Source organism: Rhinolophus hipposideros (genome assembly GCF_964194185.1).
Source record: "Rhinolophus hipposideros genome assembly, chromosome: 5".
NCBI lineage: Eukaryota > Metazoa > Chordata > Mammalia > Chiroptera > Rhinolophidae > Rhinolophus > Rhinolophus hipposideros.
The window spans coordinates 67,213,593-67,240,952 of record NC_138051.1 but is presented as its reverse complement, the minus strand read 5'-3'; the positions used below and the strand labels follow the sequence as shown (position 1 = coordinate 67,240,952).

The window sequence follows — 27,360 nt, the reverse complement described above, 5'->3', positions numbered from 1 at the left end:
TGATTTGCAGCCACAGCCCACCTGCTTGCTTGTGCAGCTGTGCTGATTCTGAACCTGCACTTGAGTCACCCTCGGGGAAGTGGCGAATGCCTCAGAGGGACTTCCTGCATTTGGTGATGGCATGTTATCAGTAAAGGGCTTGCAAGAGATGGAAACATAGTTTGCCTGGGTCTGAAACTGAGGGTGTAAAGAAGTCTGGAGAAGAGGAAGACTGAACCATACACAGAGCAGTTTCCTTTGCAGTCAAACCAAATAAACATAATGCTGAGTGAATTGTCCATTTTTATGTACTTCTAACATGTTGTACTCTTGTATGCCTTGGTGGATATTTGAACAGAAGGCTTTTCATGTTCTAAGCCTTGTGTTTTCCTTTTTTAAACGAACACTTTCTATTCCAGTAATTTTTACTTCAATTCGATTCACTAACACATACAGAAGAAAAATGGAAGAACTTTAATGACAGTTTCTTGTACTTGAAACATTCAAACTTAAGTGATTGATCAGGGCAATGAGAAACTAGCTCCTACCCTCAGATGTCTGGCAACTAATTCACTGCAGGTATAAATTGTTACAACCACTTTGGAGAGCAATTAAAGGTGAAAATGTTCATAACTAACAACCCAGTAATTACATGTCTAGGTGTCTATCTTAGAGAAATTCTTGAACAGATGCACAAGGATGTTCATTGCAGTGTGTGTGTGTGTGTGTGTGTGTGTGTGTGTGTGTGTGTGTCTATATATATATTTCCCCCGAAAATATTTCCATATTTTCCATATGGAAAATATTTCCATACACCATATTTCCCCGAAAATAAGACCTAGCCGGACCATCAGCTCTAACACGTCTTTTGGAGCAAAAATTAATATAAGACCCAGTCTTATTTTACTATAATATAAGACCAGGTCTTTATAATAAATATAATACATAATATAATATATAATATAATATAATATAATATAATATAATATAATAATAGTGGGTCTTACGTTAATTTTTGCTCCAAAAGATGCATTAGGGCTGATGGTCCAGCTAGGTCTTATTTTCGGGGAAACATGGTGTATATATATATATGATGAAAAATTGGAAATAAGCATTATCCCAAGGGGGATAAAAATAATTAAACCAAGGCATATTCATTCATATAATGGAACATTATAGCACAATTAAAATGAAAAAGTACCATATATTGTTTATGAATCTAAATATGCAGGGTAAGGCTATAAATATATGTGTGAGAAAAACAACAACAACACATACCATCTTTAGGATAGACGTCATCATTGGGATTCAACTATGTTTATAATGTTCTATTTCTTTTTTAAAAATCCAAGGTGCATATGATAAAATGTTGGCCTTTGTTACATACAGGTGTTTATTAAATTCTGTACTTTTTTGTATATTTAAAATTTTTACAACAAAAATAAAATAATCAACCAGGATATAATGGTTTATCCCATGACTTGAGGGGAAATTCTAAGAGGTTTATTAGTTTTCTTTTTCAGAAATTTTACGGAGTACCAATTTATTGGAACCCAGAATGTCTGCTCTGGTAATTAGGTTTACAACGTCTTTCAATAGTTAGGTTCTGCAACTGTGCTGAAACATTCTTTTATCTCAACACAGTTTCGTTTTGTTAGCTTAACTTGGGAAATCACACAGCTACAACAAGCTATTGAATTATAATGCTGCAACTCTGAACAAATTTTGTTGCTGAACAGGGCACTTGTACATCTGGCTCACTGCAACTTAATAAGCTACTTATTTGTGGAAATTGGTTTGTTTAAGGGAACATCATAATGTCGTGTCCTTTCAATGGCAGTTATCTCAAGCCTGAAAAACAGAGGATTCTGTGGAACTGGAATGTAATGCCCCAACAGAAGCCTCCTGAAGTTGTCTACAATATTTTAGATTTGTTGACGTCTCTAAGCACCAAAGAAGAAAGAAAGATATGTTTTGGTTCATTCCATGGGCAAGTTTGTTTACACTTCTGCCTCACTGATGCTGGGTACCTCCTGAGAGTCAACATTTGTGAAAACACAAACTGTGAGCTCAGGACCCACTGTTCTAGACACTAGACACTACAAGGCAGGGTGTAGTAGGCATAGCTGGAGTGACAGAACTGGTAACATGGGGAAGAAAAAGAATGCCCCAGAACTGATGTTATTGAACAAAGGAATTACAGGAAAAGGGGGCAAATAAATACCCATGAACCAATTGCCCTTATTGGAATATAACTTGGGTTTAAGGACTGCCAGAGGCAGAGAATCTTTGAATTTTATACTTCAAATCTAAAATTTGGTGCTCATTTTGATAGCACTGGGTTTTGTAATAAAAGAAAATGAAGAAAATGAGTCACTAACTTTGAAATTATGCTACTTAGTGGGGAAAGGGCAATGAGAAACATGCCTGCAGTGGGTTTCTGGGCAGAAAACTGAGGAAATCTCATTAGGGCCAAGATCACCATGTTTTCAGTTACTGCCTAAACAGATAAACAACATAGAAAAACTCTTGGTGGTTTACAGATTCACCTTTGTTTTAATCCCCCCAGGGAAGAGTAAAAAGAGAGAGAGAGAACAACAAAAAAAAAGCGGGGGTGGGGGTGGGGAGTGTCCCCTGAGCTAGACAAAGAAAAACTGTGCCAGGGTTGCCTTGATAAGCACTGGTTGCATTTTAAATAATCTTTATTGTTCCTCCTAAGTTCCATGGAAATATGTGGTGGCTTTTCAATGTTCAAGTTGGCTAGGCTGAAGGACATCTTTTCTTGTAGGTTTCCAGATAAGTGAGCCACAAGGAAGGCTCTCGGGGGAGCCGTGGAGGGTAGAAGTGAACGAGCGGCCATTTTGTAGTTCATACATGTTGTCCCCTATCTGCTGGCTCACTTCACTGGTGTGGAACAGCAGGTAGGTTGGCTTTTCCTGGGCCTGGGAGGGGGTAGAGTGTGTGTGTGTGTGTGTGTGCGCGCGTGTGTGCATGCGCGTTACTCTCAGGCTTCTGCAGGACACCCCGATCAAAGGCAGAGGCAGAGAGAACTGACACAGGCTTTCGTCCCTTCTTGTGGGCTCCAGCCTATCGTTGTGTTCCCTCAATTTACCCCCACCTTCCTTCCCAACTGCCCGTACCACGGACACGAAGCTCCAGCATCAGATATAAAGACAGCTTTACAGAGAGTACTCAGCCAGTTTCCATGGTTATTTAAGGACAAATCTCCCTGCCCTGTATGTTTCCTGCTTCTCTGACTGAAACCTGACAGACACAAAATACATAGTATGCATTTTTTAAAAAGAGCAATTTTAGTTTTACAAGCAGGGGAAAAAATATTCTAAGGTAGGAAGGAGAACAAAGCACTGTGGAAATTTTGGGAAATATTTGTAGAAAGAAATATAAATCAGAATAAATCATCCACGATCCCAACAAATAACTATTTGTTTGCCTACCTGTATATATGCTCTTTTGTAAACTTTTGATCATATAGTTTTATGTCTTCTCTATACCCTTACTATTAGTTTCCCATGTCATTAAAATTTCTTTGAAAATATGACTTTTCAATGGCGGCAGATACACTGTTCTGGTTGTGTACTATATAGTATAACTCCCCTCCTTTAAGTTGTGCACAATCGTTGGCTTTCAGATACAACGTTGCAAAGAACACCTCACACATTTGTCTGTATCTCTCATCACTTCCATGGCATCAACTCCTAGAAGAGGTTGTTTCAAGCTCTGGATGCATATTATTAAATGGTTTTGGTCACCATTTTCAGGTCAATCAGCATCACAAACGTAGGCTAATGTTCCAAAGATTTATTATCCAGTGTAGCATGGATAGCAGTGAATTGGAACCAAGGATGCAGTATGGGCCAGGGTCCTCAAGTCCCCTGCTGTGTCATGCCAGGAGTTAACCCTTGAGTCCCTGAATCATGGGGGAGACTGGTGGACCGTTGGGGGAAGGAAGGGTCAGACTGTCAGGGCAGTTTTTATTGGGAGGGCTTGAGGCAGCTGCTCTTTACCAACTGGAAGTTGACAGTATTTTGACAAATACTATAGTTTCACTGGGGGATAGTCAGTGAACATCAGCCTGTATTGGAATTTCCACGTGACCTACTCTTCTCCAAGCTGAACAACCTCAGTTATTTCATCTTACCCTTAGTGTCTTCATTTTTCCAAAGTTTAAGCCTCTTCACAGATTTCCTAACAAACCCTACAAAGTGTAGGGCTAACCCTACAAGATTAGGCCAACTGTCTAAACTTGACCTTTTAAGCACAGGCAAAAGCAACAAAGAACAAAGTACAAATCGAGAGGGACAGTGTACAGTGCTTGCAAACATAGCTCAACCTTTGGAAACGGAGCCGGTTTCTAGATGACGCTATGAAAGCATGACAACATTGGCTCTCTCACTGGATGGGTCAGAGCAGTGAAGAAACCGTCACTGCAGTCACACACATATGTCCCCGGAGCTTGGTGGCTCCTTCCTCTGTGCCCCAGAGCCTGTCTGCTTAGCCTATAACAGAGGTTAGGACAAGACCTGGCAATTATTTGATCTTATCTGCTTCTCCGACAAGGACCACCCACTCCAGGAAAACTGACGTACTGGTTTAATCATCCTCAGAATCTAGTAGCCAAGAGCCTGTACTAGTAGCCCCAGAGAATGTACTCTGTATGCGTCAGGTGACTCACACACAACTTGCCCTTCACCACCTGCGCCGCTTCATTAAGCGAAGCACCAGGCACTCAAAGCTTGTTGTTTCTTACTGTTTTGATCTGGGATTGTGCACCAATCCTCAAGTCATAGACAGGAAGTACTGTGTTTCCCCGAAAATAAGACCTAACCGGAAAATAAGCCCTAGCATGATTTTTCAGGATGACATCCCCTGAACGTAAGCCCTAATGTGTCTTTTGGAGCAAAAATTAATATGAGACACGGTCTTATTTTCGGGGAAACACGGTAGGACATATGTAGATAAGGAGGGGAGTTTCAGAGACAGACTGGAGATGCCTGCTGTCCTCCGGCTACTGTACTTCTCTTGTCTAGTCTTTCGAGAAGAGGCGGAGAGAGATTGCCCAATCTTATTTCTAATCATTACTACTTGTGCCACTTTCTTTAACCCTTAGCACTTAGGAGCACAAATGCCAACTGAATCCATAGTTGGGGTGATAACTCAATGTCAGGAAACCAAACCAGGTATTTCTAAAAGAGTCTAGAAATAATGTTACTGAAATCTAGTTTTCTCCCTTTTACTGCTTCCCTCTCCCAAATCCTGACATACAGCAAAGCAGGCACTGAAAACCCAAAGCTCACTCTAATATATATTCAAACGACAGTAAAGAAAGAAGAGGATATCTAACTCCTCTTCCTTCTCAAATCTTCCAGGTCCAATGCCCCCAACCATTGCTTCTGGCCCCAAGCCCCCCACAGCAGCTTCTCATTAGGATACTGGGAACAATGAGAGGATTAACAGACCATCTCTCATTTTCCAGCTGGTTTGTTTGATAGTTGTGTGGAAAACTGAGGGTTCCTTTTGTCTTTAATTCCAGTGCTTTAGCATATGTTCCTTTAAATCTGTGTTTTGATCAAACCACTCCCTCCCTGCACTCCAAATGCAGGAGGGCCTCACTCTCAGGGAACTAAAAGAACTGCATCTGGATGTCCATATAGGACACAACGTTCCTGTTTTGGGTTTTATGGTGAAGGTGAAGGGAGAATTCCTTTCTGGGGACAGGGGCGAGGAAGTGATACAATTAGGATATGCAAACCAAATAAAGGGATTGCATGAAAAGCATCCGCTGAATTTTCAGCCATACTTCCTAGATGTCTTCACAATCAGTACTGTTCACAAATCACAACAGCTGAACTGCAGCCAGGTCAGACAAGATTCTTGAATGATTCAAGTAAGCTAAAGTCAAACTCAGCAGCACAGTAAAAATTCACCTTCTGCAGAGTAAACCTCAAAAGATACAGAAATGTGACATTGGGAAAATATAGTATGATTTTTAGTGAAAAAAGACAAAATACAAAATTGTACCTACAGTTTTGTCCTACTGTAAAAAAGCAATTTATATAGATAACTGAGACTGAAAGAAATTATTGTTTATATATCAAAGGATTAGAACCTAGAACATTGGTAAACACCTACAAATCAATCAGAAAGTCACAAACAACCCAATAAAAATGAATATACATGTAGGTAGGGAATTCCCATTAAGAGAAATACAAATGAAAAGAAAAACACTTGAAAAGATGCTCAATCGCCTTAATAACCAGGGAAATAAGAATTAAAACAAAGATGTGCCATTTTTGACTCATCAGTTTGGGAAAAAATAAAAGGATTGGTAATATCAGATGTTAATAAAGTATAAAGAGAGTTATTTTCACATGCAGCGGTCAGGAATATAAAATGGTCAGACCCTTGGGATGTCCTACCAACTTGGCATATCTGTTAAAAATTTTAATGTAAATACCATCTAACCCATCAGCTCTACTCCCCAATAGCTACCTTCGAAAAATACTCACACATGTGCATAAAAGTATGTGTGAGAGAATTCAGTAGATCATTATTTCTAATGGTAATAAAGGAAGGGGGTGAAACAGTATAAATTCCAGTTGACATGGCGATTACTAAAGAAAGGTATTTCATATCATGAGATACTATGCAACAGGTAGTATGACATAGATCTGTATGTTTGGACATAGTGTCTCCAAGATACGTCACCGAACAAAAATAAGAAAGTGTAGATGTATAGTTTGGTACCCTTTTTCAAAAAACACGCATGGGGGAATTGCTATGTCTTTTACACAAATATATTTAGAGGACGAAAAAGAGTAAGAGGTCTGAAAGCACACACACAACCTTAGTAACAGGACTTATCTATGGGGCTGACTCTAGAATTGGAGCGGGCGGCGGGGATGGTTTCATTTTTTGAAAGAAGTATGTGTTTATGCATTATTTGTACAATTAAGTATAATTTAAAGATAATAAAAATACTGGAGAAAAAAAAGATACAGAAACGTAATGTGAAGACTACAAAGCCATGTACTTAAGCCTTGGCTTCAGGGATCCGAGATGGAAGGAGGAAAAAGTAGGCATAGTTGTCAAATCCTGACCTTTGTCTCAAATATCTGATGTCACTATAGCTAACAGTGTCTAGCTCCATTCACTTACTTCGCACACTCTGAAGTTCAAGGACGGAGACAAAGTATTTTCTGGATACTTCTAAGGCCTGGTTAAGTGACAACCAGTACAATTGCTCCTGCACTGAACTGTAATTAAAGGAGATTCCGTCTGTGCTGACAAGACTGCTATTCCCATAATGCAGAATACACACCATTTTATTTCCTTCTCTCGGAGGACCTACTCCTTACTTTTCCCAGGGTTTAAAAATCATGTTAACAATAAGCAAATACAGCAGAGCCAGATGCCTTTCGTGGTCAGATGGTTCATTGTTTAAAAAGCTTCAGCTTAAAATCTAAAAGATTGTTAACAGATGCAGTTTCTGGCTGGAGACTGGGAAAAACCTCCCTTAAACAAAAGAGTATGTTGTGATTGGAACTGAAAAGGGAATTACCTTTAAAGATAAGAACCACAAACATTTTCTACTTGAAAATACCCCTAGCCCCACCAACAGGACCTGTTTTTGGACCTTTTGTGAAAGTTTAAAAATCTGACGGTGGATGGCTGCATGTGACAAACCATGGCTGACCAACCAGGCCAGTCATTTTTACAGATTTGTTTGGATTTTCAACAAGGCCACAACATCCATCTCATGCTCTCCCCCGGATTACTCAATTAGGCAAAATTCCAATTAGTTTCTTTCCCATTCTTTTAGCCCCAGAAATACTTTTGCTGCTTTCATTTTGGCTCTGAAAATAGATTTTCAACCAGAGACTTTGATAGAGAAGTTTGAGAAATGAACACAGAGCCTGATAAGCAGATAGCCACTGCTGGGACTCCAGTCACTATTGCATGGAAAAGAGCCACTTGGCTGAGAAACTCCTGGCCCCATCCTCAGTTAACAGCCTTGCGCACTTTTAAACAGAAACCTGCTTTTCACCAACGTATATGCCCATTTTCCCTGGCTTTCATGGGCCCTTACTCTGTGGCTGAACTATGTGTGAGAATGTCTGTCATGCCCTGGGTCCTAATCTTGAAAGATGGAAAATGTGAAGAAGCCATGGGTAGGTTTCCCGCAGCCTTTGGTACAACTTGCTGGTGACAAGCCTGACGTGAAAAGGCCACACAAAAGATGGTACAAGGAAAATAATCTGCTGTCATATTAAGGGTGGCCACTGTGGGCTCCATTCTGAGATGGGCAACCTGTCCCTTAGGAAAGCACATTCTTGAAAGAGAGAAAAACATCATGCCCCTTCCATGCTTAGGGTTACGCGTTCTCATATTCATCGTGTTACTTCCCAATTTACTAAGTGCTCAACATGGTCAGTTTCACACCACAGGCATCGTATAGTTTTAACCGTCTGAGAAGTGCTAGTCAAGAAAACCCTGTGGGAAGCATCGCTACCATCCATTTTAAAGTGAGGCATCTATAAGCCTGTGGGACTCCCCAGAGAGTTAAAATGGCTCAGTTGCACCACTGCTAAGTCACATAAGGAACCCAAGCTGCTGGAATGAAGCTAGCAGGAGAACCGTATTCTCTCAAGAAACTCAAAGATCTATGCAATCTGGCCAGGTACTCACAGGACGGGCCCATCCATCAAGAAATGGGATTCTGAGCCAGTGGCTACATCCATATACATCCTCCTCCAAAGAGCCAACCCCGCCATGCGCACATGAGGCAAGGTTTGCAAGGGGGAAGTGATAGGCCTGGAAATTGAAAAATGAGCAGCAGCTGTGAGCCCGAGGTCATTACTATTCTCTAGGGTTTGCCTTTTCTAATCTAAGGGGCAGTAGTTTCCATGATTAACTTTCAATTGCTGTCAAGGGTGTAATAAAATCTGGGAAAGAAGAAAACTTTCCCCTCAGTAAACTGCTCCCATTTTCCTGCCTTTTCCCTTTCTCCAGTGCATATTCTCAATCCCCACTTCCTATTGTTTCCTAATTTTGAGGAAAAAAAATCTGCATTCGGATGAGCCAAAACAGATAAGGTCCTCTGTGTACCCGGGCCTGGAAGGTTTTTCCTTCTCAGTTCTAGGCACCAGGACTTTCAGAAGGCTACGTGCAAAGTTCCCTGGTTTTCAAAAACCTTACAATACCCTCACTTTCAGAACGGAGCACACTTTATTTTCTTTTTTAAAATTCTTTCCCAGTGTATTCTCTTTGTTTCCTGAACCATGACAATCAGTTCAACAACAACAAAAAAAGAGGTTTTCTAGTTGGTAAGATATGTACAAAGAAAAAGAGGAAAAGAGGAAATTTTCATTCACCAACACATCTTATTGGATTAGGAACCCTTAAGACTCCAACTTGATCTCATCTGATACTGGCTTGAAGATCAGACTGAGAGGTGACAGCTGGACATGTCTCTCAGCAAAGGCCCTGGAACTGAACCCCACACATGGTTTTATCAAGTGTAGCTGCTCAGGTGGAAAATTAAATGGGCTTTAAATTTCTGACAGTTCAGTATAACAGTAATGATAACCTAGCGGTTCACTCATCAGATATTCATTTCAAAGTATCAGAAGCTGGCGTTAAACAGGTGAGTAAGACACGGTGTCTCACCATCAGAGGCAGAGTCTGCCGGGAGAGGGGCGCATGGGGGCTCATGCAGGGCCGACGTTCCTGGGAGGTGGCGTGTCAGTTACACAAGGCAGCACAGAGGGGACGGCGGTGCTGAGAGACAGCCATGTAGGCAAACGGAAGCCCCCAAATGCATACAAGTCACCTAAGAAAAGGCTTCCCTGACTGACACTGTGTTTTGAAAAATAATTGGATGGCTAGAATGTGCTCTTACTTCCCTGAGGCAAGAGTGAGTAATCGAAGTGTCCACTGCCGGTCGGAGGGAGGTAACATTTGTCCTAGATGCTATCCCTGCCCTTCCCCCATCTTGAGTCAAGTCTCTATTGGAACAGAAGGGAAAGTGGCTAAAGATGGCCATGAACAGGACTGGTTCCAAAAATGGGATGGGAACAGTCTAATGATTGGCCACAGTGTTCAGAAGATGACAGACCAAACTTGATTGCAGGAAATACAGCCCCCGGGGGGTGCCCGATGCGATGGCCCCTAGAGAATCAGCGCTTTAGTGTTTTTGCTGTCCTGATATCCATTATCCCCTTCTATGATGGTAACAGAACCTCCAGCTTTGAAGTGAGGATGACCACCCAGAATAAAGCCTGCGTGCCTTGCAATGAGGTGCGGCCATTTACGAACAGTGGGATGTGACGGGAAGGTCAAGTGTGTAACTCCAGGGACACATCCCTACGAATGGAAGAGGGGAAGTTCTGCCTTCTTTCCCTTTCTTCCATCCTTAGTGTGGAATGTGAAATGGCTGGAGAGCCACCTTTGACCAGGAGAGCAAGGCCTTGGACACGGTGACATGAAAAGTTATTAGACAGTGGTCACTGAGGACTGTGACCCCATAATATGAGTCCTAACCTACCCATATACATGCTCTTATGTAAAGAGCAGGGGTAAAACTTCGATCGTTGTGTAGATCAATGATATTTGGGGGCTCAGTTGTGCAGGATTATGAATAACAGTTACAGGTAGAGCGTGAAAGAGTGTCCAGCGAAATGTTGATAAAAAGAACATCCAAGGAGTTGACACTTTGCCACATGTAGCACCAAAGCCACAACAGAACGTGTTCAATCTGTTTGTATGTTACAAAGAACTGCCTGAATTCGGGTGGTAAGCTGGGAGAGCAAAGGGAATCACAAAAGGATCATTTTTCTAGTTAACTATATATATAATGGATAGCTTACCTTTTTCTTGCTACAGTATATTTGCCATTTTTTCTCAGCTGGAAGTGCAAACATAGCTTCCCTGTGTTTGTCTGTGAGGTCGAGCTCATCCTGAGAACAAAAACAATAATTAGTATTTCATAGATGACCTGTTATTCTGATAGGGGAAGTTACCAGCAGCATCCGGGACAGAACCACTACCAGCACCTATTGAAATGAACTTGGAAAAGACCAAGGAGCTAAGTTAGAGTATATATTATCACTGTTAGAAAAGCACATCCCTGGCACGGGGCTCGGCAGGAGGCACGAGGCCCTGCCTCATGGACGGGTGTGAGGACACGGACCGAGCATGGACAGCGTGACCCTGAGCTACCATGCACGGCAGCAGAGGGTCCAATGAGCAGCGAAGGCCACCAGAGCTCCCGACTGGACAGATCAGGGATTGCTGGGGATGGCTCCACACACACTGAAGTCATCCTGGGCCCTGACGGACTTGGACATGATGAGAGGAAGGGAGGGACAGAACCAGAGGACGCGATGTGGTAACAGACTCGGTGCGTTTGGTGAACATGGACCAGCTTGGCGGAAGCACTGGGGTCACGCAAAGAATTGTCACATAGAAGGCTTGAGAGGTGGGGAGTGACCAATTTGTGGGAAATCTTAAATGCCAGCCTAAGGAGTTAATTCTCTTGAGCAAGAGGAGCCAATGAAGGTTCTGGGCAAGGGAATGTCATCTTCATCACCATAAACTCTGCTCATATGTATTCAGTACTTTATGTGCCAAGCATCGTGTAGACATTTTCTCATTTACTTCTCCAAACAACCCTAAGAGTTTCACTCATCATGACATCCTCATTGTAATCCTAATCCACGTTTAATAGAGCTGAGGGGAATTGAGCTGGAAGACTGGGTAAGTAAGTTGCTCAAGACCACACACCTGGTAAATGATGGGTTGGGTTTTCGGCCCAGAGCTGTCTGACTCCAGAGCCCAGACTCTCGGGCTCTCTGATCAGTATCTGGAAACATAAATTGTACAGTGGTGTGCGGCTTAGATTGGATAGCAAAGGAAGGCCATTTACAAACATCCATAACTAATGAATAACAACAATGGGATAATGAATATAACGTGCTTAGAGGAAAGTCCTTGGTATCTAATAGCTCAGTCCATGGTCAGTGGTATGACTGGTATTGAGCACCTGGTCAGTTTTCCTTCCTCTAGGGGAAGTTATCTAGTTGAGAGTGGCAGATTGTTAGGTGTGAGAGACGTGTAAAAAGACGCTACAAATTAATGCCCAATAAGGGTTAGGTCCCTGAGGAGTATAAACGCGTGCCCTCTCAGAATGCCTTTGCTGTGTATCTGCAATTCTGCCACTTGTGGGCACCGACTTCACATCTCATACCCCTCCCTCCATTTGGTCATCCCGTCTTATTATTTCTTCCTTGAAAAGTCTCATGATTTTCCCTTTGTTTCATTCCCAATGAAACCACCCAAACTCATGCCCTGATAACCTCTCCCCTGGCTTCTGGCAATAGCCTCCCGTGGGCCCTCCCTACCCTTTTACTCCTTCCTACCACGTGGCCGGAATGCAGGCAGGCAGTGAGTTACCAAACTTGAGCCAGCATCACAGGCACCTAGAGGACTCCTTAAGTCTCGGACTGTCCAGTGGTTAGGATGGAGCAGGTGGGAAGAAGTGCCAGAATTTGCATGTCTAAGAAGTTTCCAAGTGTGGCTGCTGCTGCTGGTACAGGGATCACACTTTAAAACCACTACCTGGAAAATAGAGCACCTGTGCTGCTTTGAGCTCCCAGTTCAAAAAACTTCATTAGTTCAATACTGCCTACAAAATGAATTATACACTCCTCAGCCTGCCTTGGAGGTCTTCCATGGATACCCCCGCTTATGCTGCCAGGCTTACTTCCGGTTATCCCCTGCCACTCTGTCTTGGTAACACCAACTCTTCCAGGGTGAGGCAGGAAGGCCTGATACTGACTGGCTTCCTGGAGAAGTTCTTAGTCTCATTAAACTTCTACTTCCTCACCTCTAGTAGGGGCACATCATGTCTCTCCCCAGGGCTGTTGTGAGGATTACCAGTATCCACTGAGCAGGTAGAAATGCCTGGCACAGGGGGCGGGGTGGGGGGAGGGCAACTGCATTGCTGCTATTTCTCTCCTCAACATTTAAACACAAATCTTCTTTGAAGAACAAGGTAAACGGTTAGTCACTAAAACACATACCCACACACTATTACATCCTAACCACAAAAAACTGGATAAGAATTTCAACAATGAATAACCAGGAAAGGAACGAAAGATATTTACTAAAAAATCCATTAAGAGGGAATATGTTAAAAATGTTAAAGTTCTGGCTTGCAAACATTAGGTATGTGGAGCAATTGTTTTTCTTTCTTTCTTCCTTTTTTAATTTCCTGTAAGGCACACCTGTTTTCACCTATTGATGAATGGGGAAAATAATGGTGACATAAATCACTTCCCAACAATTAGGGTTTTGTTGTTGTTGTTGTTGGGGTAAGGGTATGGGGTCAGGTTAGTTATTCAAACAGCTGGATAATATGGTGCTTAGATAAAGATTTAGGATTTGTATGACAGAACAGTTATTAGTGTTGCACCCTTTATTATACCTTTTTTTTGTTAATAGCTGAGATGTGAAGAAACTTGTGAATCCTAAAGCCTAGAAATTCACAGCAAAGAATATTAATATTACCATATTTTGCTGTTAGAAGTAGAAAACTTCTGCTGAGACATAGAAATGTCCAATTTTGAAATGAGAGAACACAGTTGGAATAGGACTTAGGGCCAGATGGTTTCATGCAAGAAGAGAATTTCCATAAAATAAAAGAATAAGAAATTGCTGTAGCATCTCTGGATATAGATTACAGCAAAAAAACAGACACAAAGGAATTAACGGATGCTGATAATAGTAACAGCTAGCAATTACTGAGCACATCCTGTGTGCTTCCCATTACTGTTTTATGTGAATTAATTTAGTTTATTCTCACAACAATCCTATAAAGTCGGTAATATTAACCTATTTTCTAGGAAACAGAATTCAGAGGGATTCCATAGCTTGCTCAAGGTAAGAAAGGCAGAGAAGGAACTTGACTCTAGACCATCTGGTTACAGAATCCGCATTCTTAACCACTGGACTGTTCATTCCATTGATCGTTCAATAGGTAGGTAGAATCATGACACTGATGCAAATATGAAAACACATCCACATGCTGCATTCACAGCCTACTGAGTGTCTGTTAGCAGAAAGACGAGGATTTTGTTGTCACACATCCCTGAGTTTCAGGTCTGGCGCTTATGAGTTATGCAAACATGAACAAGTGACTGAACCTCTGAACTTCAATTTCTTCACCTGAAAAATCTGAGGGATAATATATATCTGATAGTTTTCTCAAGGATTCATTCAGACAACCAATAAAGTTTTTTGAGTGACTACTAAGTGCCAGGCATTATGCTAGGTATAGAGGACAAAAAGGTATCACGGAACTCACATTCTTGAGTCCGGCGGAAGGGAAATCAATAATCACATGATGATCACACAGCAAGCTGAGTTTTGAGAGCTCACTTGTTGTGCGGAAAGGTGGGGCAGTGAAGGCTGTCCCAGGGAAGTGAAGTGAGGTCTAAGAGATGAACAGGAATTAAATAGGTAAAATAAACACTGTGGACAGTGGCTTGAAGGCCACTAGGAGTTTTGGTCTTTATCCTAAGAGCAATCAGAGGTCACTGGAAGATTCTGAGCAAGGAGAGTGACATAGATTAAATTAGATAATAACTGGGTGTGCCTAGGCACAACGCCCAGAGTGTAAAAAGATCCCCCACACCAACATTCCAAAACTGTCTCTGCTCTGACTCATTCTGTCATAATAATGTGGCTGAATCAGGCATGCAAGACTAAGAGATTATCACAGCCTTAGAGAGCAATCAACACTTATTCACTGTCCTACCACTCCAGGGCCATGGCCAGAGATTACAAAGAATACGAAGATGAATAACAGACCCCGATTTCACAGAATTTAGAATCTAGTGAGGAAGACAAGAAGATAGCGGCTTCTAAGGTTGCCTTTCTTTTCAGGATAAAGTCCAAATTCCTCAGCTGGTCAGTAGAGGCCCCTCACGATATGGCCTTTGCAGCCTTGCCCCACCTCTCCTTTGCCTCCTACGACAGCAGCCACATCTTAGCACTTCTGAAACTCTTGCACATGCTGTTCCCGTTTCTCAGAGAGCCCTTCCCACCATGTCTAAGGATCAATCTCTTACAAGGCATCGGTTATTCCCTTCAGGCAGCCTGGCTTTCCCGGGGTGGGCAGCCTGTGCTCGCCTATCCTTATGGCATTTATCACATCACTACAGTGGTCATTGGCATATCTGACTCCCATTCCAGTCTTGTTCCCAGAGGGCAAGAACTAAATTCGTTCTATCTGTCTTTGCATTAATTGCCAGTCCCCGCAATAATATCTAACATAGCTGGATTGCCAGAAAGAAAGTAAGGTGAAGGAAGGTGGGCAAGCTGGGAGGGAGAGAAGGAGAGGACTATTGTAGGGTATAGTGGTGATCAATGCATTTCAAAGATTAAAACCCACTCTGTTTTTCTTTTTTTGTGGTAAAATGTGCATACAATGACATGTACAGATCTTAACTATACAATTTGGGGTTTGGCAAAGGTATACACTGACGTGTTTGTAGCACTGTACGCCTTAGAAACCACTTGTACTATTTCACTCTCCCAGCATAAAGCAGTTCCAGTTACTCCACATGCTCACCAACATTTGATGCTGTCTTTTTAATTTTAGCTGTTCTAGTTTATGTGAAGTGGTAGCTCAATGTATTTTACATTTCCTTTATTTTACATTTTCCTGATGACAACTGGTGCTAAGTATACATTTTGATGTATTAATTGGCTATTCATACTTGTTCTTTCATGAAGTATCTTATCAAATCTTTGGCCCATTTTTTATTGAATTGCTGCTTTTATTATTGAGTTAAAGAAGTTCTTTACATATTCTGGAAACATATCTTTTGTCACAGGTATATACTGAGACTGTTTCGTCTAGCCTGTGGCTTGCCTTTTCATTCCATTAACAATGTATTTTGATCACTAAAATTTTTTTTTATTTTGATAAAGTCTATAATTTATTAATATTTTTTTCTTTTAGAGCCAATGCTTTTTGCCTACTCTTGGAAATCTTTCCAACTTGCAGGTCAGAAAGGTATTATATGGTTTTTTACGAAATCTGTCTACTTTTAGTTTTATCTTCTATGTTTGAATCTATACTCCTTCTCATAGACTCCACTCCTGGAGTCTTTAGTTACAAAGTATCTGGACTGCTTTTCCCTTCTCTCTTTCCCAGCTACCTGCCCTCATTAAATACACTGCTGAATAAGGAGGGGAATAAAAGCACAGTTGACGGAAGGAGGAAAAAGAATGGAATACAAACTGATTTGAAAAGCATCTCGACACAGTTTCTTTAGTTCTGAAATTGCTTCAAAGTAGTACTAAAAGAGACATTTCATTCGGATACTGAATTCTAATATGGAAAAAGGTAGTTGTGGAAAACAAAGCAATTGAGATCACTGTATCTCAGATAGCATCTCTTTACATGAAGTTTTTAGAAAAAGTAAATCTATAGAAGCAGAAAGCAGATGGTTGCCTGGAGCAGGAAGAGGAGTTGGCTGCAAATTGGCACAAGAGGAGATGGGGTGATGGAAATGTTCTAAAACTGGACTGTGGCAATGGCTTCGCAAGTACATAAGTTCAGTAAAATATAATGAATTGTACGCATACAATAGGTAAATTCTAGGGCATGTAAATTACATCTCAATAAAGTTGCTATAAAAAAAAATCAAGCCTAGTTGTTGGAGCCCTGGGGTCAGAGTAGGCAAAATATAGCCTTGTGTACATAGTAAGAAAATAATAAAATTCTGGTTGAACATTAGATAAACCAAGGAGTCTATTTAGAAAAGAAATTGACTGGAAACCAATGTAAGGCAAGGAGGGAAAGGAAAATTGTGGACTCCGTTAGACACACCTGTTGTTAAAACCAAAGATCACGGCCATGAAATATTCTATCCTGTCCTTGAAAATTACATAGATTCTTAATATTAAATTAGGTGATATGTTAATATTAACAATAAGTCCTTAAGAACCCTTTCGGTGTTTTTTCTGCTACTGGTGGTACTACAAAAGTGTGCTGGCTCCTCTGAGTTAATAGACCAGTTTTCCACTAATTAACAAACTGATTAGCCCAAGCCTATGACCCCAGGAAGCATCTGGTTGCTTCCAGATCTCCTTACTTTTTTTTTCCTCCAGTCAGGCTACGTCAGATATTGTTTTGGGGGCTGGCAATTAATGTAAAGTTAAACAGAACAAATTTAGCTCCTGCCACTACACTAACCTAAGTCTTGGATAGCCTACCTCCATTCATTGGCCCTGGAATTTCTTTTCATATTATTCTTTATTGGACAGAATTTTAAAAGTGAATTAAGGGGAAATGACTTAGCAAGTGATGAAAGGAGAGACATTTACACCCAGCATCAGTCCCCTCCACAGAAAGCTGAAGTTTCTTAAAAACCAACCAACAAACAAAACCCTATAGATTTTTCTTCTTGAAGAAGATATTAATTATATTTTTATATCTTTATAAAATTATTTATATGTTGAAGATACACAAACACACACACACACACACACACACACACACACACACACACACACACACACCGTGTTTCCCTAAAAATAAGACCGAGCCGGACAATCAACTCTATTGCATCTTTTAGAGCAAAAATTAATATAAGACCTGGTCTTATATGAAAGGACAGGTGAGGGAAGCCCAGCTTTAGCAACTAAAGTTCTAGGCTTCATCCCTAACAAAGCATACTATTAAGCCCCGTTTCTAAAGATTCTGTACAAAGAAATCTCACCAGGCCTATGCTCTAGAGTAAGCAGAGAGCTCTATAGAGAAATCTATATAAATCAGAAAACAATTGGCACATACAAATAAATCTAAGGAAATGGATTGATTTGCTAGATAAAGCAAGGGAAGGAATTTAGAAATAATATACAATAATGGTCTTGAATGAGTTGAAAAAAGTTATTTACAATGATGTGAGCTAAATGGAAATATAGGATTATTTATAAAACCTTCAAAGCAATACTGAAAGCATTCATTCTTTGAAAATCTACCAAATCAATAGATTTCAGTGAGCCAGCTAGTAAGTTTCCAGCTAACAAGAGAAATCTCTAACAAAGAAATTCAGGATTTCTAACGAGTTAAGCTCTTTACATACGTACCGATGTATATTTACAGGGAGGTGGGAGGACATGTGATTAATGCTGGGGGAATGGAGAATAAGAAAAATAAGGAGAGGGAGAAGCTAAGATAAGCTCTTGGGGTCACTCTGACAATCAACGTATTGCATTGTGGTGTTTGTGTTTTTAGTTGTTTGGCGTTTTGTTTTTTGAGGGTTGTTTTTGGTTTTCAAGGTTTTGTTTGTTTTTGTTTTTACTTTTAAATAGTCCTTGACAAAGTAACTGTCCATCTGACTTAATGTACAGAGCTCAAAGAATTTCTACTCAGGCAACGTTAACTTTTCTCCTTTAAATTAAATACACTAAATTAAATACACTAGCCACAGCAAACAGGCTCAATTCACCTATCCTAATCCCACCCACCAAAGGTTTCCTACCTGCTCAGCGGTAGCAACTGTGTATGTCACCTGACATACACCCAACATTAGAAGGGCCTTCTTTAGATTTACCCCTCTCCTCCCATCCCACAGCTCGACACTACCAGAAATATGTTAAACCTTTGGAAGGGCAAGAGACCAGACCTTAAGTTAGATGGCGATAAGAACACCATCATGGGAAATGTAAGGAGAAAATGTACTATTAGGCATCAATTCATTACATGTATGCACATCCATCCCTATCACAGCAAATGACCATTACATTCAGGAGTCATGAATTGACAACGCAGCCCTGAAAATTTAACCGCAATGGCCCAGAGAACAGTATTTTATTTTCATAGTTGTAGTTGGCAATCTGAAAGTTCGGTATGATTTTTGTCAGTTTAAATAGAAGGGCATTCAATGAATTATTACCTGCTCCTAACCAGTCAGGAAAGACATAAATGGAAAAGAACAGAGTTTTAAATTTCTACAGGGAGGTGTACACACAGACAACGAACCTTGAAGGTTTCTGCCAACGTTTTTAGTCATGACACACAAACCACAACATGACTCACCAGCACCTACACAATAATGTTCTGAGTCTGACAGACGTGTCTTCCTTCATGAAAATAAGAAGTGAGAAATCCCACAAGTGAAGGCTGACTAATAGAAACAATTTTTAGTTTCGTACTACCAATGGTTGAGTGTTTTATACTATATTCCTTCCTCCCTTTAATAGAAGGCAATGCAAACGATATCCTGTTTGCCAGACAAAGTCTGCTGCTAACCCTGTAGCCTTCTTATTTAGCTTCTTTGTGTTAGCTCAACTAGAAACTCATTAGAATGACTAACTCTTTCTTTTTTTACACATAATGGTTTTTTTTTCATTTTTATTGGTTTCATGTGTACAGAGCAACGTAATAGTTAGACATTAAAAACCCTCATAAAGTGATAACCCATCCCCCAAGCTACTACCCCTCTGACATCTTATACAGCTGTTACAATACCATTGACTATCTTCCCTATGCTGTACTCCACATCCCGTGACTATATATACCTATATATTTAGTTACAGTTGACATTCAATATTATTCTACTTCAGCTCTTCAGATGCATAGTGCATTGCTCAGGCATCTAAGTCCAGTGCCCATCTGGCACCTTACATGATGTTTACAACATTGTTGATTATATTACCCATACTGTATTAATATTTCTTAATTTATATTTCTTAATGCCTTCATCTTTTTCACCCTGCCACCAACCCCATTCCCATGTATCACCCTGATAGATCTAGTACCTATCTGGCACCGTACCTGGTTATTACAATATAATTGACTATATTCCTTATGCTATACCCTACATCACTATGACTACTGTGTAACACCCAATTTGTTCTTCTTAATCCCTTTCCCTACATCTATCCTTAACCCCCCTCCCATCTTAAAGAAGTCCCTCTAAGATTCCTTGTAATACTGGTTTGGTGGTGATAAACTGCTTCAGCTTTTTCTTGTCTGGGAAGCTCCTTGTCTATCCTTCAATTCTAAATGACAGACATGCTGGGTAGAGCAATCTTGGTTGTCTGTCGTTGCTTTTCATCACTTGGGATATTTCCTGCCACTCCCTTCTTGCCTGCAAAGGTTCTGTTGAGAAATCAGCTGACAGTCTTATGGGAGCTCCCTTATAGGTAACTGCTTTTCTCTTGCTGCTTTTAAGATTCTCTCTTTGTATTTAACCTTCGACATTTTAATTATGATGTGTCTCGGAGCTGGCTCCTTTGGGTTCATCTTGTTTGGGACTCTGTGCTTCCTGGGCTTGAATAGACATTTCCTCCACCAGGCTACGGAAGTTTTCTGTCATCATTTCTTCAAATCGGTTTTCAATACCTTGCTTTCTCCCTTCTCCTTTTGGTACCCCTAAAATGCGAATGTTGGTCTGCTTGATATTGCCCCAGAGGCCCCTTAAACTCTCCTCAGTTTTTTGGATTGTTTTTTTCTTTTTGCTGTTCTGATTGGGTGTTTTCCACTACCTTAACTTCTACGTTGCTGGTTGAATCCTCTGCTTCATCTAATCTCCTGCTGATTCCCTGTAATAATATTCTTCATTTCCGTTATTGTATCTTTATTTCTGACTAGTTCTTTTTCATGGTTTCCATCTCCATTTTTATGCTTCCTATCTCTCCACTGAAGTTCTCTCTGAGATCAATGAGCATTCTTATAACCAGTGTTTGGAACTCTGTGTCTGATAGATTGCTTATCTCCCTTTCACTTAGTTCTTTTTCTGGAGCTTTGTTGTGTTCTTTTGTTTTGGACTTGTTTCTTTGTCTCCCCATTTTGGCTGCCTCCCTGCGTTTGTTTCTATGTATTAGGTAGAGCTGCTATGTCTTCCGGTCTTAGTAGAATGACCTTATGTAGTAGGTGTGCCGTGGGGCTCAGTGACACAATCTTTCTGGTCACCTGAGGCACGTGCTCCAGCTGTGTCCCTTGTGTGGGTTGTGTGTGCCCTCCTCTTGTAGTTGAGACTTGTTTGATAACTGCACGTCAATGGGAGGGACTGACCCTTGGGCCACTGGTTGTGAGGACTGGCCTTGACTACAGTGGAAGAGTTGTGGTGCAGGGGCTGACCCTACAGCTCCAGCTCGTTTTGAAGCTGGTCACTGGGGGTGCCATTCCTAGGACCACCTTGGAGGGGATCCACTGTATGTCAAGTTCAGCCACAGCCCATGCTCCACCTGGGGCAACCCAGAAGGAGCCAGAAAGAAATCCACAGATGGCTGCCACCTGTGCTATGCTTGGAAGAGCCATGAGAGGCCAAGTTGAGAACTGCTGGATGCCGCTAGTGCCAGCTTAGGGCTGCTCAGCCAGAGGCACAGGACATGCTCAGGTTAGATGCTGCTTATTTGGGTTCTGCGAACCTTTGAGAGACCCTAGTAAAGTCTGTAGCTTAGGCCAAGGCAAGTGCTCTGCATGAAAAAGCCACTGAAAGCAGCCTTGGTATGCCCGAAAGTTGGACAGGGCCAGGTCTCAAATTGCCAGGGTGTGGTGAACTACAAGTGGAGACTCAGATATGGGGGCTCCCTGTGTTCCCAGCCGGGAAGCGGGAGGGCTCAACAAAGAAACAATGGCCTCCACCAGCTCCCCCATCCAGGAGAAAGCTTCCTCTCCAGTCCCCGTCCCAAGCCTGACAACTCAATTCCCCACCATGTGTCCCTGCCGCCTTTCCAGCTGCTGACCCAGCGCTGGAGCTCAGATTGAGTGATTCCACTGGTGGGTAAGTCCGCACCCAGCCCTTTAAGAGGAGCACCTGTGAGTGCAGCCGCACTGTCTCACTGAGTCACAATCTCCGCTGGTTTTCACAGCTAGAAATTATGGGGACTTCTCTCCCTGGCACTGGAACACTGGGCTGGGGTGGGGCTGGGATCTCTCGCCCTTCTAGGGGGTGGGCTGAAATATCCCTCCCGATCTTTAGGTCACACGCAAGTGTGGGACCAGCCTGTTCTGCATCTCTGATCTTCCTACCAGTCTGGAGGTGGCTTCTTCTGCAAGTCCTTAGTTGAAAGGCATCAGTTCAGCTTGATTTAAGGCAATTCTCAATAATGGTTGTTTTGCAGATTAGTGGTAATTTTCATGTGATTGTGAGAGAAGGTAAACACAGTGTTTCCCTACTGCCATCTTGATTGTCCATTAGAGTGACTAACTTTTAATTAGTCTGCCATCACCAGCAGTTTTCCAGTAACCTAAAACAAATAACTCTGTTCTAAATATGTTAAAATCATCTCCCAATATCCACCCAACCACCCAAATTTCCAGTTTTTACACCTACAATCTACTACAGCTTCTGTTGACAAGGCTTAATTGAGAGAATTTCTAAGCAGTGTTTTCCTAATTGAATGGAGGGACTTTGTCTCCTGGGACACAGAACCAGTTATAACGTGACAGATGAGAAAGGCACACATGGGCAACTGTGAAGCTAAGTTCTACACATGTCCGCCTCCCTCAATGACACCAGCACTGTTCTTGCCAGCCCTTCCCACAGCTGGTCAGTATTCCCTTCCGAGACTTGTTTGGTAGCTCAGGTGACACTTTAAGTTTCATTTTAATACTCTTCTAAGTTTTAACTGGGTCAAAAGATATCTAGCACAATTAATTTCTTCCCACATTGTATCTACTTATATTTCTCTTTATGGGAATTCCCTACCTATATGTACATTCATTTTTATTGCATTGTTTGTGATTTTCTTATTAATTTGTAGGTGTTTAACAATATTCTAGGTTCTGATCTTTTGATATATAAACAACAATTTCAGTCTCTCATTCAGTTATCTATATAAATTGTTGTGTTTTTTTGTTTGTGTTTTTTTTTCAGGGTTGGGACAAAACTATAGATACAATTTTGTATTTTGTCTTTTTTCACTAAAAAGTATACTGTATTTTCCCAACCTCACATGTCTGTATCTTTTGAGGTTTACTCTGGAGAAGGTGAATTTTCACTCTGCTGCTGAGTTTGTTTGACTCTAGCTTAATTATTACCGAGTAATAATAAGTAGAGAGACTGTTAAGGACAGAAAGTATTTGTTAAACATTATCACCCTTATCCTTTTAATCTGCTACGCTTCATGGCAGCCACTTTGATGGTCCCACAGTAACGGACCTCCGAATGAAGATGAGCAAAGAAAACGACAATAGGTGATGGGTGGGGTGCAGGTATCAGCTCAAATCTACCACTACTGCTTCGAGAATAATTCAAAATACAAACCCAGATGCTGAAGGACTCAGCATTCATTTACGTATGCACTCACGTATACACGCCTTCACTCCAATATTATACTTCCTGAGCGTGGCATATGTTACCCTGCTGTACGTAGTCATTAAATGCCAGGCCATAGCATTTACGGAGAACCTACCTCTGGGCCAGGCAGGGCTCCAGGCCCTGAGAATCCCGAGGGTGAAAAAGCCAGATCCAGGCGTGCGTGCCAATCTACTCTCTGACTGTACAAGGATACATATTCATAGTGGATTTAACATAATGAGAATAACGTGAATAAACTCAAACTGTCTGGTTGTTTAGAAGACGGCAAAGGACTTGCTGCCTTTTTCTTCTACATCCAAGAAATGCCCATCTTGACAGGTCACCTGGTTTAGTTTAGTTCTTACATATTACACTGTATAATGAAATAAAAGGCTGGCAACTATAGGATGTTTCTAGTGGATTCATTTAAAATTGGACAAGAGGGGGGAAATACAACTTTTTTAGAGATCTGGTTTTCAAATATACTCATATATATGATTCTTCATCCAGGAGCCAGAAAAATCCTACCTAAAAGATGTAGCTGATACTGAGTTCCTATCACACACATTTAGAAACAGTTTTAAATTCCAGAGGAATTCTGGGAATTGAAGGTGGGCAGGATTCTAAGCAAAGAAAATAAAAATCTTTGGACAGACTAAAATGTACCATCCACATATTGGGCATTTACCTCCCACAGGCCATGTGACATATGTTTTGTAAAAGCAAATGGCGTTTAGATGATTCCCAGTGCATCAATATATAGTCTCCTGTGCAGTTATTTGTAGAAACTACCAGATTTTTCCACTTATTACTGAAATACATTTTCAAAATTACACTTGAAAGCTTATTTAAACCACACTACTTGGAGATGAAATTATTCTCCCAGTTTTTAAATATCTATACTGGTTTATATGGGGACATGGAAAGACTTGGAAAGCCCATACCATATGTTGACTTTGTGTAATTTGTACATAGTAGCCTGAGGATTAAGTTAAATAATCAGATTTTAAACTGTAGCCGAAAGCTAAGTAGGTACATACCATTCAGAGTCTCTTTAGGATTCATAGTAATGAAAATCATCAAGGCCAAAGGGACGCAACCATTTTCTTAATAACACTATTATTAAGAGATGGTTTTTACAGTATTTGTATTTACAAAAACGTTTTCATGTTTCTTTCCTCCATCTCTCCACACACCCCCATTTTAATCCCCATAATCGAAATTAAGAAGCACCCAGAAATAAATGCATGGATTGGTAACAAAATATCTAACATGAGGTCAAATCTAAATTTAACAGCCTGTACAAAAGGACATTTGGAGTTATCTTGGTGAGATAAAATATAATTTAGGACTAGAAGGACTAGAAGATTTTACCTTAAGCTTTACTGGATTTGTTTTGTGAATCAGAGGACAAGAAGGAAATTTAAGAAGCCATGGTGACCATCTTACTGTCGATAAGCAGACAGGACCTCAACCTGTACAAAGAAATGTGTACCGGCCGCTGGGATGAAGAGCTACTGCCAACCCCACTTTGAGCCTTACAAGTAATGCCACGTTCTATGGGAAAGTACAACAGATCCAAGCAAGCAAAGCCACCTACCTACATCTACATCGCCCTGCATCACAGCCCATAATTCATTTATAAAGTTCCGCATTTGGGATCGTCTTCAAGTTGACTGCATACGAGATAGGGATTTTAGCACTGAACACATTTAGGCTCATATCTACATTCCCTATTCCCTGTGATGTACTGCGTATTTTCATACTGTTCTGAACATTTTTCTTTTAACTCATCAAATTGATTTATCCCAAAACGCGACCGTGTCAAGGGAAGATCTACTCAATATTTGTTTTTCTTCGCTGTCAACTATTCATGTCCTTTAACTAAACATAATTTTCTCTTTTGACTTTTATAGGTTTGTCAAATGAAAAGAATTTTTAACCTCATGGAAATAGAATAATTTTAACATTAATTCCTTCAGTGGACTCTGATTTTTGGCTTCCAAATGACGGAATACTTCAAGACAGTCCTAGGTATATCTTTGAAGTCTTTATGCAGTCTGATTCCCTTTACTTAATTACTGAGCAATTCTTAACACTCTAATTAAGAAACAATAGATTAAAACTATGACTCCTTACAACCAGTTTGTTTTTTCTTTAATCGGGTTAAAATGAAAGTACCTGCCACCCAGTCTTTTCATCTTTCTTAATGACGGGGTACTCAACAGCTCTGTAAGGAACTTTCTATTCTTAGTCATGGTCTTAGTGTAAAAGGCAAGTTTTAAAAATAAAGAGATAAACAGTGTTGAAACTTTCCAAAGATTCTGGAGATAATGGAAAAATGATACTATTAAAGAGAGCTTAAGTTAACCTTAGTAATAAAAATAAAAAAAGTCATGTTCATAGCCTGAAAAGATGGGTAAACAATTCACACTGGCTAGTTAGGAAAAGAAGAAAATTTATCAGTCTTACTGATAAATCCGTAAGACCAACTTGGATTCCTGTAGCTCCTTTCATACCGAAGTGACTTCAGAATATATTGAAAAATGAAGAGATTACGGATGTAGGTTCCCAAGGGAATTATTTGGCACAGCTTACCTTGCCTGTGAATTCATCTACCTGATACATTAACCAAATTCACTCATTCCTGTTATCTTCATTTCTCAAATTCTAGGCTGGTGACCAATGTTAAGAATGTCCTCAGTACTTAATAAAACTGACCTACAGTGAGTGATTGTCCTTATGAAGCTACAAATCTCCCCATCATTCTACGCCATCCATCATCACTACCTTCCTCACTGAGATTTTAACTTTTTGTTGACAATCCTCAATAGGACAAGAGGTGATTTCATGATCAGTCATGATCTAAGTAAGTTTCTTTAAACTATTTTACATTTCCTGGAAGACACAGCACTAGACCCATTGGCCAAATAAATGCAAGGCTTAGCATTGGGTTTGAAAAAAGGCAAATTAACCAGAAAACAACCTAAAATGGAATTGGTAACATTTCTGCTTAGGAAACCCTGGGCGCACACTGCATATTATATCCAATTCATTATAAATTCACAGTGATGTACTGTATTAGAAATGAAAGCTTTCCTCTAATAAGTCTGCAAAACTGATTCCAGGTACGCAAACAATGTGTGTGCTATAAAAAGTGAAATATACTACAATACACTTTAAAAATAATAACCAGACTTATCTTAAAACCTAGTTTCTCACCTAAAATCTTACCCAGGAAAGCAGTTGCATGTTTCCCAAGGCAAGAGAGCTCAGGAAATCTGAGGAGAGATACCAATTCCAATATTCTGTAAAATGTTCTGTAGGAAACGCTTAGCCCATCAACTCTTGCTGTATGCAGGAGTTTATACATGGGGTAGAAAAGCAGAAGGGGGCTCCTAGTAATTTTATTTCAAATTAAAGTAGCCAGAGGAGGGATGCATTGTACCAAGGAGGCATTTCACCTCAACAGTTGGACTCAAAGGAAAACATACTCAGAGTCTACCCAGGGAGACATAACACCTTTTGCTGAACTTACTGAAACGTCACAAAAACTGCAAAGAACAATCATCATTATTTTTCTAAGTATAACCAGGCAGCAAAATATTTTAATATACTTTGGTATACTTAATTCACTGCAAAAAATTGGAGGTACTTTCTTCTGGGTTAAAGAAGTATCCGAGATATGTAATTTAACTAACAATACAACCATCCCTATCCCGCTTTCCGGGCCTCTCAGAACCTCCAATGCTCCCAACATCCTATTTCATGCTCCATCTATACTGAACTTTCAGTTCCTTGAGCCTTCCACATTTTCTCTCTTACCACCCAGCCCTTATACGTACGTACATGCTATTCTCACTGTCTGTAACACTCTTTCCTTTCTTCTTTACTTGGATAACTCCTTGCTGTTTTTCATATCTTACAGTAAATGTCACTTCTTCCAGGAAGCCTTCCAAGATCCTTCCATACTAGGTTAGATACCTCTGGGGCTTTGCGGGTAGGTGTCAGTAAATAGCACCATCCTCCCCCAGCAGGT

General features: G+C 40.7%; 1 protein-coding gene across 5 annotated transcripts in view; it reads right to left on the bottom strand.

Annotated features, from left to right (window-relative positions):
- Nucleotides 1–27,360, bottom strand: part of DAAM1 (dishevelled associated activator of morphogenesis 1) — a 162,313-nt gene that overhangs the window by 68,743 nt on the left and 66,210 nt on the right. For all 5 annotated transcript variants that reach the window (XM_081047326.1, XM_081047328.1, XM_081047325.1 and 2 more), the window contains one exon: nt 10,866–10,955. In XM_081047326.1, coding sequence (XP_080903452.1) covers nt 10,866–10,955 — 90 coding nt within the window. The remainder of the gene's footprint in view (nt 1–10,865; nt 10,956–27,360) is intronic.